The sequence below is a fragment of the Varroa destructor genome, unplaced genomic scaffold (genome assembly GCF_002443255.2).
Source record: "Varroa destructor unplaced genomic scaffold, Vdes_3.0 BEIS01000005.1, whole genome shotgun sequence".
In the NCBI taxonomy this organism is placed as follows: Eukaryota; Metazoa; Arthropoda; class Arachnida; order Mesostigmata; family Varroidae; genus Varroa; species Varroa destructor.
In genome coordinates this window covers 16,534,325-16,545,942 of record NW_019211458.1, presented here as the reverse complement: position 1 = coordinate 16,545,942, position 11,618 = coordinate 16,534,325, and the positions used below count along the sequence as shown (strand labels likewise).

Genomic DNA, 11,618 nt, shown 5'->3' with positions numbered 1-11,618 from the left:
TATATATGATAATAGGAGCGTGTTGTGGTGATTGTAGATGTTCCTGTTGTGTTTATTTGTTTGTTTTATATGTTTATATATAGGTTTGCTTGGTTCTTCCTTTTCTCTCTCTCCCTTCTCTCACTCGCTCGCTCTCGTTCTTTCTTTCCGTCACTGTTACAATAATGTCACACTATATGCATTCAATGTTCATGTTTATGTTCAATTATGATGTATTTGTTGTTGTTAGAGTTTCGCCGCTCAAGAGTAAAGTGTCATCTAACATCGGCCTCATCATTTTCCTGATGACTTCTCTCTCTTTCCAGAACCGTGGAAAAACATCATGGAATCTGACCATATTTTGAAAGGAACAAATGACAGTGCTTGCTTTCCAGCCAGCCATTTATCCATTCATCCACCCATCCATCCAGTCGCCTACCTCAAACAAATTCAAAATCACCTTCTCTTGTCATGGCGGCCGCGCTTACAAGGGGCGCAATTCTCCACTGCTTCCCTTTGCTCTTTGAATCTATTGTTGTTGTTGTTGTTGTTGTTATTATTATTTATTATTATTATGTTCATTATGTTATGATCTTCTCGAGGAGTTTTCTTTTTTGCTCTGCCTTTTTCTTTTTCACATTTCACATCTCATTTGTATCATTAGTGTCATTATCATCACCATCGATTCCTCTTCATCTTTTTCACTCATTTCAAAACCGCAGTAGTTTTTATCATTTTCTTGTTCATTCTATTTGCTATTTGCGTTTGCTGTTCGGCTTCGGCAATTAATGTTGGCTTATTTCGAGACAACATTAACCTTATTAACTAAGATTTTTTCATCAACTTCGCCGTCACCCTTTTTTCATACCCGTCTTTTCTGCGCTCAGTATTTTCTTTTTTAGCGTCTGCTTGAACATAACTACTACATGCAGTTATTGGGTGTGGTGCTACCGCCACCAGCGGCAGCTGCCTGGGCCTGGGCTGCCGCAGCCGCAGCGGCCGCCTGCATCAGTAGTAGATTGGGAGCCACTGGTGGAGCAACCTGTGCGGCAGGAACCGCTGGGGGAGTTGCTGGCGACATACCATTGAGACCGGTCGGAGGCTCGAACGTTGGCGGGGGTCCAGACAGCGCTGGTGGAAGTCCAGCGCCAGATCCTCCGGCAGGGCCAAAGTACTCCTTGTTGACGCAGTTTCGCAGCGATTCGGGGATACGGCCAACGATCGCTCGGCGGATTTCCGATGCAGCCATCTCACGTAGTTCGGTGCATGATGCGTCCGAGTACCAGGCGGCGTGTGGCGTGCAAATGAGGTTGGGGGCGTCTTTCAGTGGACCTGCGGGATACGAACCTGTGGGTAAGAGTCAGGGTCGACAACGCAAGCCAAAGCCAGGGGAGTATAGAATAAGGGAAACAAGCATAATAACATTTTGCGTTCGCATGCATGCATAATCCTATCTGTGTTATCGTCGAATTCGTTTCAATTAAGTTTAAAAAAAAACGAATAAGACACTTGCATAGCACAATCAAATGGTAATATCAATATAATGCATGTACATATATATATCGAGGACAAATACATTCACTATAATAAAATCAAAAATAGATGAAAGTAAAAAAGGAAATGGCTGAGCGTAATGTCATACGTCTCCAGGAGGACACAGCGTTATGATATACGCTGTTGTCCTTGTTGGGACAGATGGAACAATAAATCATTACAATTACGGATATTTGTGCCGCTTCCACAACGACGAGAACGTGTGTATGCAGACTCAGTTCATTTTAGTAAATACTAAGTTTTTTAAGACCTGTATATTTATTCATAATGTGGCTTTCCTTTGATGCGTTCTTTATTTCTGCTTAAATTGTTTTCGTCTTTGGACTCTAAGATGAAATTATTAGCGCGCCATTATTAAAAATTTGCAATGACCTCAAAAAATTCGGATGATTGAGGATAGACAGGGGAAAAGTTCTTGTAATGTTGCTTTATTTCAAACAATTAACTATTAGGGTATGAGTAATTCATCACTAGCTGAGCAAAATCTGCAACAAGATTGTAACCGTACGCATTCATATGTATGCTGTCTGGCTCGGGAGCTAAGCATAGAAGCTCATAACAAAAGAATCGATAAGATTATGTAAGTGGTATAATGGAAATATGCTGAAATGTTATGCTGTAGCCGTAAATATGCTGACCTGAAATCGCGTTGAAAGGCTCATTCTCGTGGACGTCGAGGGCGGCGGCTCGAATACGACCATCTTTGAGGGCAGCTGCAAGAGCACTCTCTTCGACCAGACCTCCTCGAGCAGTGTTCACAAGGAAAGCGCCTGTAAACAGAGAAATGTCAAACAAGGTTAGACTAACCTTACTCAGATTTAGCATTATATTATGTAGGCGGAAGGCAGGGTGAGGCATGAATATTACTGGTATTATATTTGAGCATTGCTCATTTTATTTCGGGGGTAGCACGCTTAATCGTATTTTTGATACCGAAATTTTGAGGAAGAGACGCCATATGTAGAGGTGAGCGGCGTGTTCCAGTTCATTTTTTCTAACTAGTATTAATTAAATAATCACTTATGCTGTAAGCACAAACTATTCATAATTAATGAGCGATCCTTCTATAACCCAAGTGGCTTTCTCTCAACCTTCTCGTGTTGCAGAACCAAATTCTTTATTCAAGTCCCGCAACTGTGTCCGATAGTCAGCATACAATACAGTGGACAAAGGCCGCGTCGTCACATGAAGAGCAAGCTCTGCGGCTTAGCGTACAATGCGAGAGAGAGCGAGAGCGAAAAGCGGGTACCGAGCTATATTAGAACATCCGGCAACAGGAGCGACAGGGTGCAAGTTCTTCGCCTGTTCGTCGAGCTCGAGCATGAGCTTAAAATTCTCCTGCGACTTAGTCCCTCGGGCTGCCTCGAAAAGCGTCCACCGTAACCCCACTCCGCATATCCTTGATGCTATCCAGGAGCCAAACTGTTTCCTGCACCCGCTTGCGTGTTCTCTACCCCATCTTCACTCAGCTTCATTCACTGGGCTTCACGTTTTAACCTGATGCAACCTGCATCGAACTAACCCATCCGAGTCGTTCCCTATCGCCCTTTCGTTCGCTTGCACCCTTCCTCTCTCTGTCTCTTTCTGCTTCCCATTCCATTTTTCGGTTTCCTCATCGCCATCTAGTATCACTCGCGTTCCATCTTATCCCCAATCGACAACCACTCTTTTTCTTCAGCAGTTCTTCAGCAAAACAGGAATCCTGATGGGGTTGTCGGAGTGTATACACTGCCTCAGGGAGATGTCGTCCGTTCACCCGTTTCTCCTTGGAGTCAAGAACTGGATCAGTAACGACCGTCCCAAAAAGGAATCTACCCCCGATATAACTAAGAAAGAAAGAAGGCGGTTAGGGGGGTAGTGAGATGAGCGTCAGCGGGAGTTTCATAAAACTGTTGCAGTCGGAAATCGTCTTCTCAGACGAGAAGACTCTTTGGTGGTAACATGCAGAATAGTCTGCCAGCGGGAACATCAGCGACGTCCCGTGGTCGCGTTAACTCACTCCGTTACTCTCAGGCCGGGTCCTGTCCTTACCCTAGCTTCTTTTTCGTAAAGGTTCTGCCAGTATTTCTCCTTCCCTAGCAACCCGCGGCCATTTGGGCCAAGAAAGTCGGTATCTTTTATTTCGCTTTCTGGCTTACGTGCATTGCCCTGACCCACAAGCCGATGGGCTGTAGTATCCTGTAAGCGACTGGCACAGGATAGTAAAAGTAGAGATTTCTCAGGTATGTGGTGTCAGAGTATTGCCCCCTTTCTAGGGCAAGAGCCAGTATAATTTGCATGCAATCAGCACCTTAGATTAAATACAATAGCGAACGCAGAAAACTGGAGCTAAAATTTCATAAATCGGCTACAGCAGTGATAATGAATCGCCGCAATGGCACGAAGAAATCCGGTTTGTTCGCCTATTTTCCTTCTTCGTTCCACTGTCCCATCAAGTCTTCCCCTTGCGAGTTTTCGGCAAACCCCTTGAACTATTTTATGAATAAACAATAAAGCAAACTTAAACTATGTTGTTAGGATACTCGTTTTTGCTAATTATATCAGTTAGGATTAATAATAACAATTTCTGTAATATCTATATGCTGTAGACTGCACCAGTGTATTTTGATAGAGCAGACTCAGAATTAACGTCGACTACGGCTTGCCTTTCCAGAGGCTAGCTTTAGATCTCATTACCACCACAAATGACAGTAAACTGCATAATAAAAAAATATAACAGAACGTTTTTCTTCATCTATTGTGTGAATATCGCATTTATGAGGCTATTATCCGGTAGGCTTTGAAATTCAATAACTTTCGGATTATACCCTAGTATCACCCTAGTACTATTCTAACATTATCCTAGTGTTATCTGTAATAACCATGGCACTACCCTAATATCAACCAATAATTACCCTAATATTACCCTAATGTTACCTTAATGTCACTCCTTTTTATCATTTACCCTAACAAATATCCTAATATTAGTCTTATATATATATATATATATATATATATATATATATAATATGGGTGGGCGGGGAACTAATGAGGGTGAAGGTAGGGGATTTTTTAACCTTATGTTACCCTAATACCCCCCCCCCCCGATTACCTAATGATTTCTTTAATATTATCCTAATATCACCCCCAGTGACTACCCTAATATTACCCTAATGACTTCTTTAATGTTTCGCGCCGCTAGCAGATGAAATTAGGCTGGTAAATATTCCAGTCTTCTAGAAACTTGAGTGAAAGCCAGCTGAACTTAGTAAATGAGGCCTGGTTTAATCTTCATCGCCAGCCAAAGAGAGGGCCAAGAAGAAGAAAAGCGTCGTCTCATAGATAAAACTAGTTCAGTAAGTGTTGAATACGTTCAGACGTAAGGTAATTATAGTACTTGCAAGGAACATCAAAGTCATCTGTTAATATGAGGTACTCGCCGAAAATAAAACAATGAGTTTAGTTCGCAGTCTCAAATCCCTCAAAAGACTCATGAACCGTTGGCATGGCAACGTACGCATTATGGTTACTTGATGACAACGTCAAACCTCATTGCCATGCCTTTCATCACTTCCTGGATCAAACAAAGGCATATATAGAACGTATTCAATTTGCTTATTCTCCCAATGTAAGTCTGTGTGATTACGGAGCTTCCTGGGCTCTAAAAAAGGCAGCTGGCGTGCCAGCATACTCCACTATCGATTCATTTCGAGAAGCCATAGGTTGAAAAATTATATGTAGAAACACGAACAATATATGGCTGTCCAAAATCTGCCAGGACGTTGGGACGAATGTGTAGAAAATATACAAGTCATTGACCAAGGCAAAGGAGACTATCTTTAGCATGTTCTAAATAAAATCATTCTAGACCAACCAGTTCAAAAGTCGTTCAATCTCAAAGTCCGCCATATTTGCTTGTAATAACCTAATTGTTTGTAACCTACCTGGCCTCATCTGCTTAATGGTGTACTCATTGATGAGATGATGGTTGTGCTCGTTCAGGGTACAGTGCAGTGAGACGCAATCACTCTGGAAAAGTAAGTCTTGTAAGGTGTACACCCGTGCGAGGCCTAGGCTCTTTTCCTCGCCGTCTGGTTTGTACGGATCGTAGAAAATCACGTTAAAGCCAAATGCTTTAGCTCGAAGCGCAACAGCGGTACCGACGCGGCCAATACCAACGAGACCAAGCGTATCACCACGAATACGTGCACAGCCTTGCGCCGCCTCGCGAACCTGTTCAGGGCCTTGGAACTTTTTTCCCTCGCGAACCATGTTTGCCAACCAGTACGTGCGGCGGTACAGGTTAAGTATATGACACATTGTTGAGTCGGCTACCTCCTCCACACCATAGCCGGGCACGTTGCACACAGCGATACCTAACTCGCCGGCGGCCTTGTAGTCGACGTTATCGATGCCCGACCCAATACGTACGATGATCTTTAGCGTCTTGAATTTTTCGAGATCCTCCTTCGTCAGTGTGATCGTGTGCCACATGAGTGCACCAACCGCTTCGTTGAGCACTTTCTCGTGGATTTCCTGTGTGCTCTGCGCGTCGCAGAAGGCTACTGTAGCGACGTCCTTCAGGATCGGCATCTCGACCGAGCAATCCCGCCCGTCGAGAAGGGCGACAAGTGGACGCGCGTGCATGGCTGGCCCGTTGCTTAGAGGCCGCGGCACAGTGGTGGGCAGCGCGGGCGGCTGGTCTACGCGGGGCCTCTTTAGAGGGTTCTTCTTCTTGTCCATAGAAGCACCACCGGACACCGTCGACGAGGTCACCGACAGCGCCGGGAGTTGCGGTAATTGCGGTAACTGCGCTAGCGGAAGCAGACCTGCTGCGCCCGCTCCCCAGATCGGGAGAGCGCCCGAAACCGGGGGTGAAGCCAGCGGACCGCTTGGCGGTGCCCTCGTTGAGAACGGCGCCCCTCCTACCAACTGAGCGCCAGCCTCCTTCTCCTCTGACCACTGCCTGCGTCGTTGGTCGTGACGATGCTCAAGAACTCACGGCCAGGACGTTACAGCAAAAGCAGCACCTGCTGTACCAGCCACAGACGCACTATGCACAAGCACCGTTATCTTCGTCGCCACCTAGATCAACACTACCAGCGATTTCGGTGTGATCCGTCACTCAAAAGCTGTTCAGTTGCTTGCTTTGTGCTTGATAGCCAGCAACCACCAGTCGAGTTCTCTTTTTAAACAGGGTCGGTTGGCCAACGTTGCCAACCGCTAGGACGGCTGGGAAACAAACGTTCCTCGCTTGTGAGGGGGCGCGGTGCTCAATGTAGACCGCACTCACCTCCACTCCTTCTGCAGACGGCACTCAGGTATCTCCATTACTACCTGCGAGAACGGACACACAAATACGAGCAAACCATTGTAAAAAAGAAACAGTCTGGTAACAATAGTCGCGATTTTTATCATCATGTATTATCACAACATATATATATATATTTGACTCAAGTTCAAACACTACATATTCGTATATTTCATGAATATATGATGCGTTTGTGTATACGTGAGACCATGTTAATGAATTGTAGTTTTTAATACGTGTTGAGTAGGTCGCGGGATTTTGTACATATCTTTATTTTGCATTGCAACAATCGAACATCTCAGTATTAAAAATGGAAGCCATTTTGTACTTGTATTAAAAAATATTATTCTTCATAATATTCACGAACCGATCTCCTACCATCATTTGTCTTCGTTAACAACTATGCAAAATATGATATCGATTTATACTAGGTGCCCCAAAAACATGTATACACTATCGTGTGATATGGTCTTATTCTATTAATTGCTCAATACCTTCCTTCTTTAATTGCCATTTCTCACTGAGTAGCTCAAACTGAAAAAAATTATCTTAGAACCCTATTGGCAGTATAAAAATGTAGTAGGCGGTATCACGGCGAGCTTCAGGCAGACCTGAATCAATCGCATAGAAAATAAGTTTTGACCGGAGAGAACTGTTTAGAACGTTTATAAGCATCGTTCCGAAACACTGAAAACATACGTATTTTATTAACCAAAATATCATAGTTATAACAAAAAACCCCAAAAACTTGTAAGATAATTTACTCCTAAGCTTGATATCAGCAAGCCAAGTAAGTCTCTATCGCATCAAAAACATGTAAATGGAAAGTCTACATTCCGACAACGGCACATGCTATTGATGAAGACGATCCGGAGTGATAAGGATTGCTCGAAACGACGAACGGCATTAAAATTAAATCGTTCAATTAATCGACATAAAAACAATTATGGAACAACTACAAATCCACATGTTAAAGTTACAAGTTGCAAGTGTGGCATCAGTGTGATCAGACTGTTTTTTCGACGGTACAGCATTTGATGGCAAATTTTGTTGAATTTATTGCAATAATTCGTTTTACGACGTATTCGGAAGAACTTACACAAAATAGCGAGTTTTATTTCCAATAGAACAAAGCATTTGCAGAATATCGTCGTGATGTAAAAGCATATTCCAATAAATACCCTCCAAAGAGATGGGTTGGACGAATAGGTCTCATAGAATACCTTACCCGTTCTTTGGATCTCACGGTAACAGACTTTCCTTCTAACTTTGAAAATGATGGTCTACGCCAGAAAACCAATAGTACTGGACGATTTAACAATCGTCAGCCACAGCTGGATGTTTTTTGAAGTTCGTGAACCAATAGCCCGCTCTTATATCCGACCACAACGAAATAATTTCGAAGACCTATGGTAAAAGAAAGAGTAAAACGTAGACGTTCCCGTAGATTTTCTGCAATCTCCTTATTAAGTATATACAAATAAAAATCTAAGTCAATAATCATTCAAACTTCGTCAAACGTCATTTGGAATACCCTAAACTTTCACCACTATATATTAGATATATTTGCTCTACCGGTACAGTTTTAATCTCTTTTGCCTGCTTAATGATCTTCCGTTTACCCGGTTCCTTTACATGAGTACTCACGTATGCTTTATAGCAATGTAGCAATTGTCACAATATAACTGTCTGACACCTCTCGTTTGTCAAATAACGTGAAGTTTCATAGCCGACCAAACCAAATTCTCCTTCAAGATCCGTCAGTTTTCTCCGTCTCGTTAGCCTCGAACTCCTTCCCTCTGTATAGCTCGATGCAGCAGTGATCATGCTGATGATTACGGCGGGCTCCCATCGTTAGTGGTAGCTGGACCTCCGACACCAGCTTGATTCAGCAACCGTTCGTTGACGTTTCAGCCTGCTGGCTGACAGAAACAAGCACACGTACTTACACACAGAGAAGCGCTGAACGGCCAGAATAGGTGGAGAGGGAGAATTAAAGAAAACCGGCAGGCAAATCCCACCGGAGCGGTTTGTTGTTGTTGTTGCGTAGTTGCCATCAAAGTCGTTTCGTTTGTATCTCTCCTACTTCTTGGTAGCCCATCCCTCTCTCAGTGCTCTGCAAGCTGTAGTGGGAGTGTCGTCTGATTAGCTCGCTGATCTATCCCCACCATCTCCGCACAGGTCCAGTGGCGGCGTCTCACCCCTCTCACAACTACATGCTGCTCTTCCCCATTCGCTACTACAAAGAGGCCGACAGTGCGTATGTATCGAAGATACGTATAGCCATATGGAGGCCAGATAGGACAGACCTCTGCTAACCAGGCTGCAGCCAGAAGCGAGTTGAGTCACTACTGTTGTACACTCGTACCGAGCCTACATGACGACATCAACTTATTTCAAACGAAGTGGTTCTTTGAGTCCCTGTTATGGCGCCAATGCCGGTTGCAGCTAGCACAGCAACTGAAACACTCACCAGCCAGCATTATATATCTTCGTCCAGACAGGCCATTTCTTTCCAGCATCTCCTAGCAAGCCCTTCCAACTCAGCTGGCCTTTATTCTTATCACTACCTCCCAATTTCCCCGGAGCAAGCTACGAACAACGGTTGGTAAGCGGAAGGGAAGCAAATGCCACTGCAATCACAATAGCCACCGGGTCCTTCGTTCGCTTTTCGCCATAGCCCGTACCTCGATCCATACGCTGAAACCCAAAAGCAGCCCGCTGCCCAACTCGACACAGACCGGAGTACCGGTGTGCATCTACTCTGTACCAGTGACTGCAGCGTCCAGCCAGGCCAACCGCCTCAACCATAGCGGGACTCCGTTCTTCCTCCTTTTCTTCTTCCGCTATAACGTCGCGGTGAGCGATAGCCTTTCGCCCACGATCGTATGAAGCTCCGCTGGCAACACCTATACCCGAACTTCTCTACCTAAGCTCCCTTTGGTCCCACTTCCTAAATCCCACCATTTCCCTGAAAGGAAGCAGCTTCGAGCCTATTTTCCATTCACATACCAATATATCGCCTTTCTTACGCTGCCCGCTTGCTCTCTAGGCTTGTTCCTAGCCGAACATCACAGCTCTTCATTGCTTCCTAGTCACCGGCCTCCCTCTCGTGCCTTGTGCCAATTTACCCTTAACTCCTGCTGTCCTTTTTCTGTTCCCTCTGTGCGATCAGGGAGCGCTCTACCCTGAAGCCTTAAGCTTACGATGACTACATCATCATAGCCACTGTCGCCGCTATTGCTAGCAGTAGCAGCACCAGCGCTGCCGCTCTTAGATCCTACGACTGGATTCGGCTTTCTCGCTTTTTCGTTAGCATCCTGACACTTCCTGTGATCTCTGTGTGTACGCCTGTCTTCCGCATACCCGTGACCGGCCAAAGCAGTACGACTATCGATACTGGAAACGAGTGAAACCCCACCACATCCTGCCGCGGTAGAAGCAGCAGTGAAAGAGAGAATTGAGTGGACCTGTCCCCTTCCCCCAGCTAGCTAGCCACCGTCGCTACTGTCTGTCGAGGGGTCTAGCCAGTGTCTGCTGGATTTTCGGAGCCATCAGTCCTTGGGCAGTAGCTAGGGGCCAATGCAATGGTATCACCCAACTAGCGAACCTATCATAAGATGAAGACTACGCGTGACAACGAGCAGGGCAGTCAGATCGAGTCGAGCCGACTCGACTGAGAACGCCACTAAATGAGAGGCCGTCTGCAACCATGATGTAAACATAGATAGGCACAAAGACTCGCTTGTGAGTGAATGAGTATTGGCGACGGGGAAAAAGCTCACAAGCCGCAACGACGCCAGCAGTAGCAGTAACAACAACAATGAAAACTGTTTATGCTGCAGTTGGTTGGCTAATGTCGGATGGTGTATCCCTTTCTGTGGTGGTGCCGGCGACAGGAGGGCGATCCATAACAGCACCAGCAATAGCGTCACAGGCTCACAGACGCGCCCGCTCTTTGAACAACAATACACACACAACCGGAACTCGGACTAAGTAGGAGTACCCTTCTCCCCCCTTTTATGGACAGACCAAGGTAAGCATAAAGTCTGTCTTTGGTTCGGGACAGACAAGGGCAACTAACAGTAGAATAACCACAAGATACTTGGCCGAGAATCGGTCGTGGAACGCAAGCCTGTGGGTTAGGCGAGGGTAATCCGGGCAGCAGCGTTCAAAGGCACGTAGCAGCAGCAGTCGATTCTACATGGTGAACTGGGCCTGCGCACCACATAGAAATTACAACATATTCGGCGCTGTGACTGCTGCAGTTGCCACTTCCACGACTAAAGCCTCTCATCGTTTTCTAGCTGTGGACTTTGTTCTTGCTCAGTAGAAAGTAGGTAGATCTGGGTAGACCAGCAGGCCGAAGGAGCAGTTAGAACTGCCATAATAAACACCCCTGCCACTTCTGGCATACTCTAAATGATAACAATGTATGTTTAAGTCTCCGTGCCTGCGTACAGGGGCTCATGAGCTCCGGCGATAGCCGAGTCGCCAGACAGCCCTATCTATGGGCGTCCTCCTGCCCCAGTAGGCTGACAATGACTGTGGAACCAGCTGCAAGCCATTCGGCAGAGTGACATTCAGCCTCGGCCTATTCGAAAAGCTGGACGGGGGATAAGATTTTAGATGGCTCACCCAGTAGAAGCAGCGGGATAACATAGTAAACAGTAGCGTTTGTTAGGTCGAATAGACCTGCACAGTATGGGCCATGTCTTTCGAACAGAGCATACCTTATTACTCCATTGCTATATGGGGAATCGCCACTGTAAAGAAGCATAAATTGTAGTGGTTT

At 45.4% G+C, this 11,618-nt stretch overlaps 1 protein-coding gene across 6 annotated transcripts in view; it reads right to left on the bottom strand.

The window, feature by feature from the left end:
• Positions 1-84: 84 nt before the first annotated feature.
• CtBP (C-terminal binding protein) overlaps positions 85-11,618 on the bottom strand; it is a 41,332-nt gene continuing 29,798 nt past the window's right edge. For 4 of the 6 annotated variants that reach the window (XM_022809047.2, XM_022809048.2, XM_022809049.2 and 1 more), the window contains 3 exons: positions 5,457-6,849; positions 2,172-2,303; positions 85-1,326 (listed from right to left, as the gene is read on the bottom strand). In XM_022809047.2, coding sequence (XP_022664782.1) covers positions 902-1,326; positions 2,172-2,303; positions 5,457-6,255 — 1,356 coding nt within the window. In that variant the 5' untranslated portion in view covers positions 6,256-6,849 and the 3' untranslated portion in view covers positions 85-901. Of the gene's footprint in view, positions 1,327-2,171; positions 2,304-5,456; positions 6,850-8,470; positions 8,492-11,618 lie in introns of those variants that run through there. The other 2 variants (XM_022809051.2, XM_022809054.2) reach the window with 2 other exon arrangements.